Raw genomic sequence first — 5,024 nt, forward strand, 5'->3', positions numbered from 1 at the left:
TGAAGCCGCCCCCTTTTTCTAGCATCCAGGTAACTCTATCCTCTGTCTCATGAATTGGAGTGTTGATTATTATTGTAGCTATTTCTGGATTGAAATTGAACTGAATTAAATTCTGGTTCAATGTTCTATTTAAATGCTGTAACTATGAAACCCATTCCAGATTAGCAGTCATTGCAGTGGTAGTAATAGGAGTAATTAAAACATAATCCTTCACCCATGAGTCTTCTCGGATTCTGATGTTAAATTCCCTTCCTACTTCCCATAGTATACCTTTTTCTAGCACCTTTTCTGCCCTCAATAATACTCTTCCAACCCCATGATGAGTTATTACCAACCTCTGCTCTTAGGAAGCTTGAATATCTATAATATTTTCTCTGTAACACTTTACTGATGAGAGAATTTGGTCTGAAAATTAACCTCCAACGTTGCTTTATGAGCATGACAAGATTAAAAGCCTTCAAATCTTTAAAGTTTAGTCCCCCTTGCATTTTTGGTCTGCAAGAAATCTTCCATCTGATCCACTGCATCCTGTTTTCTGATCTTTTCTGTCCCCACCAAAACTAGAGTATGGCTCTCTGAATCTCTTCAATTAGTGTCTTTGGTAACTTGAAGCAACTTAGTGTGTATAAAGGTATCGCGGTTGCCACCGCCTTAATAAGAACTTCGCGTCCACTAGAAGATAATAGAGCTCTCTTCCAGTGGTTGAGCTTCTGACACACCCTATCTTTAATGTAGTTAAATGTTGCTTTCTTTGATCTCTGAACCACTGCCGGTAAACCCAAATATTAGTTTTGATTGCCAACATGAGGGACAAGGAGAATCTTCGCCAAATGGTCTCGGACTGGAATTGGTGTGTTCTTACTAAAGAAGACTGATGATTTGTCCAAGTTTACCTTTTGGCCACTAAGTTCTTCGTAAGTCTGTAGAACCTGTAGCAATCTCTGGCACTTTACTTCTGAAGCTTTGCTAAAAATAATTGAATCGTCTGCGAAAAAAAGATGATTGATTGTCGGACACCTCTGACTGAGTCTCAAACCAGAAAGTTCCAGCCTCTATTCTTCTCTGTGGAGAGAGTCCTTCTGCGCAAAACAAAAATAGGTAGGGAGATAGAGGATCACCTTATTGTAATCCTCTATATGGTTTAAAATAACCATGAGGTTGTCCATCCACAATAACAGAGTAAGATACCGTCGTCACAAGTTCCTCAATCCACTTCATCCATCGATCACAGAAACCTAGCTTCTTCATCACCTTCCAAACAAAACTCCATTCCACCCTATCATAAGCCTTGCTCATATCCAACTTTAATGCCAAATCATAATCTCCATGCCTTTTATTTTTGAGAAAATGCATGAATTCATGTGCGATTAAGACATTATCACTAATCAACCTGCCCTTTATAAAAGCACTTTGAGAGTCACTAATTAGTCTATTCATAACTGATTGAAGTCTGTGCACCAGAATTTTAGATATGATCTTATAGAAAATAGAGCTAAGACTAATCGGTCTAACTTGTTTCATAGAATTAGTGGCCCGCACCTTAGGTATGAGACATATGTGAGTATGATTAAAAGCTTTCAAAATTTTACCTCCGTAGAAAAAACTTCTAACAGCTGCTATCACATCTCCCTTTATTGTACTCCAAAAGAATTGAAAAAATTTTGTTGTGAATCCATCATCTCCCGGAGCCGAAAAAGAGTTGATGGAGAAGACTGATGCTTTAATTTCCTCTTCAGTCACTGGCCTACACAATATTCTATTAGTGGCTGCATTTATTTTTTGGCGGATTCCATCCAATTATGCTGTCGAGTCTCTAAGACAGCTTGTTGTGAATAGATTTTTAAGGTATTTCTATGCAAATTCCGCTATTTCTGCCGGTTCCTTTCCCATATTCCCCTCCTCGTCCTCCAACTCCTTTATCCTATTTTTTCGGTTCCTCGTTTGAAACTTGGAATGAAAAAATTTAGTATTTCTTTCACCCTAGTTGAGCCATTGCACCCTATACTTCTCCCTCCAATACCTCTCTTCTTCCTCCAATGCGTCCTCTACTTCAGATTCTAAGATTTGGATAACATTCTCATCTGCCTGAACTCCTTTCTGCATTTTAGATTCTATCCGATTCTTGAGAATCTGAATTTTCTTCCTTGAATTAGATTCAGAGTGCTACTGCCATTGTACAATTGAATGTCTACAACACTCTAGCTTTCCAGCTAGCTTAAACATTGGAGACCCTTGAATATCTATTATCCATGCATGTTTGATTAAACTAATCACCTCTTCATTTTAGCACTATCGCTCCTGAAATCTGAACCTCTTTTTTACCCTCCTTTCTTCACCACCCGTGTTGAGAAGAATGACCTTATGGTCTGAACCAGAATCGGATAAGTGTGCAAGAGTGGTTGCTGGAAATTCACCTTTCCACTCATTTGTAACAAGAGCTCTGTCCAATCTATCCTTTATACGATTCTCTCCAAATTGACGATTGCTCCAAGTGTATTTATCTCCCTCATAACCAATGTCGACTAGCCTTCTCTCATTGATGAAATCCCTAAACTGTTGTATTGAAGTGCTGGATTTTTGTCTTTCTCCCTCCTTTTCCTCTTGATTTTTAATTGCATTGAAGTCTCCTATTATTGCCAACGTCTCACTCCCTCCTTCCAATATCTGCAATAGTTTTGCAAATTGAAACCCTCTATTTGTCTCATCTGTGTGCAAGTGAACTCCTACAATTTCCCATTTTAAACCTGCTTGAGGGTCCTCTATAGAAAAATACACAAAGAACCGGTCATGTTTCACTATGTGCACCCGCACTTCATCCTTCCAAGCCACTGCTAATCCTCTGGACAGGCCCATTGGATCAACTGTAAAAACAGATTTGTAGCCTTCCTTCCTTAGCACTCTCTCCACTGTCAAGGTACTATTTTTTGTCTCACAAAGAAATAATACTTCGGGGGGAATGAGATCTAGAAATCCCTTTGATGTTGTGAACTGTCAGGGGTTTTCCCAAACCCTCGACAATTCCACATCATCACTTTCATCCCTCCTTGGGTGCCAATTGTTAGGTGGCACCCTTTCCCTTATCCAGCTCTTCCTCTTCCTCCTGACAAACTTTTTTAACACCTATACTCTCTCCTGATCCTCCAGATCTCCTCTTAATACCTAAGACAGCTTGAAAGTTGTGGTTTTTCCTTACTATTTGCTTCAGATTTTGCTTCTTAATTTCTCCTCCCCTCCCATTACCTCCTGTAGCACTGAAGGTGAAGCATCCATCATCTAATTTGGGCAGAGTTGACTCTATTGATTGGGCCACTATGTTGCTGTCTTTATCTCTTTCTTCCCATGTTTTTGAACTCTCCCCTTTATTCCTTTCTATTATTAGCATTTTTCGGCCACTTTGCACATCTTTATCATCTTACTTGATTTGTGAGTTCTGGTCCTGAACAGAGAGACTTGCAAATTCTCTTATCAGGTTAACTGGGATTAGTTTTTTCTATTTATGTATGTCTCCCTGTGCAGCATTGGGTTGATTTACATTGTTATTTTCTTTTTGATCCTCCACTCGCCTACCCAATTGATCTGCCGTTAGCCATGCTCCCCATTCCTCTTCTTCTTCTCTTCCTTACGCTATATTTGCTAGTTTTTTGAAAACGCCCTGATCTCATGCCTGATGCACCCACAACAATAACAAAAATTACCAATCCTCTCGTACTTGAGTTGAAGGTCAATAATTTTGTTGTTGCTTCCTGAGATTCTCATCTTCCTCCTCAATGATTTTGTGATGTCTAGGAGGATTTGAATTTTTAAAATCCTCTCATCCTTTCCCTTCATAGAGAATACAGCAACATCCATCACCTTTTCCAGCGTTTTTCCTACCCTTTTTCCCAATCCTTTAGTTTTACATTGCTCCGGTAAACCCCACAGTTGTACCCATATAGGAACATGAGAGAATTCTGCATCATTAATAATTGAATCTTCCTTCCATCTTTCCAGATTTAGAATATATTCGTTACCTGAAAGGTCTCAGATGTTCGACGAGTCGGGTAGCGACGAAATGATGAGAGGGTGAGGCCTTGGGCTAACTTGGAGCGGGTGTGGAGATGTGGGTTGAAAGCTGGAGACGCCAGAGATGGTGTGGAAGAGGGGGGTGGCCACCTGCAAAGACACTCCGACGATCAAATCAGTGTCCGTACGAGGTGATATCCAAATTTGGTTGGATGTTACGTACCTTGGGGGGAGAGCTGGTCTCGTCCCTTATATACATTATTGGGTGGGCCCAAAGGTGACCCAGCCCACTGGCCAGGAAGCTTCTATGAGCTGTCCTAGTCCACGTGGGGGAGGAGTAGGTCGTTCCGGTCACCGGGTCGGGGCTTCGGGTGCTGTCCCAGGGATACCGACCCGACCGTTTGCTGGGCGTGGTGACTCGAGTCGCGCGTGCTTCGGGTCAGGTGCGGGGGACCGACACGTCGGGTTCTCCTTATTATAGAAGATGGTTTGGGGCTTGGGTCGGAGGCGGTGTTTTCGACCCATCAGGTAATTGGGCTGGACTGTGCAAGTCCGTAACAGTGCCCCCAACGCGCCGGCCTTGAGGTTTGAGGCTCGTGGCTGGGCGCGTTTGACTTACTCGCCGAGTCGGGGTGTAGTTATATTCTCGAGAGCTCGTTGATTTCATCTGTGTTCCACACGCGTGCCTGGTTCGTTTCTTTGCTAGTGCTGTCTCCTTGGCTTCCGTGCTAGGCATTAAATGCCCATCATTTTATGATTTGAAATTTAAGTGGAATGACGATTATGCCCCTGCCTTTTAGCGCTCCTCCTCGACGGTAGCGCTTTTTTGTCCCATTTTTATTTTTATAACTTCCTCATTGCTCCATTCTTCTTTTTCTTCTTCTTCTATTTTCTCATACTGCTGCTGCTTCCATTCTCTCCTTTGCTTTCGCTGTTGCTTCGATCTTCCTCCTATTTTTGTTGTTGTTCCAACCTTCGGACTATTTCTTTGACTTTTCCTGGTATGTTGTGTTTTACGGTTT

At 41.8% G+C, this 5,024-nt stretch overlaps 1 protein-coding gene across 1 annotated transcript; it reads right to left on the bottom strand.

Annotated features, from left to right (window-relative positions):
- Positions 1-2,289: 2,289 nt before the first annotated feature.
- Positions 2,290-3,270, bottom strand: LOC140174352 (uncharacterized). The gene is made up of 2 exons (XM_072198797.1): positions 3,241-3,270; positions 2,290-2,988 (listed from the first exon to the last, which is right to left on the bottom strand). Exons 1-2 carry the CDS (start codon positions 3,268-3,270, stop codon positions 2,290-2,292), a joined length of 729 nt encoding a protein of 242 aa, XP_072054898.1.
- Between the last annotated feature and the right edge of the window lie 1,754 nt (positions 3,271-5,024).

The sequence above is a fragment of the Arachis hypogaea genome, chromosome 7 (assembly GCF_003086295.3).
Source record: "Arachis hypogaea cultivar Tifrunner chromosome 7, arahy.Tifrunner.gnm2.J5K5, whole genome shotgun sequence".
NCBI lineage: Eukaryota > Viridiplantae > Streptophyta > Magnoliopsida > Fabales > Fabaceae > Arachis > Arachis hypogaea.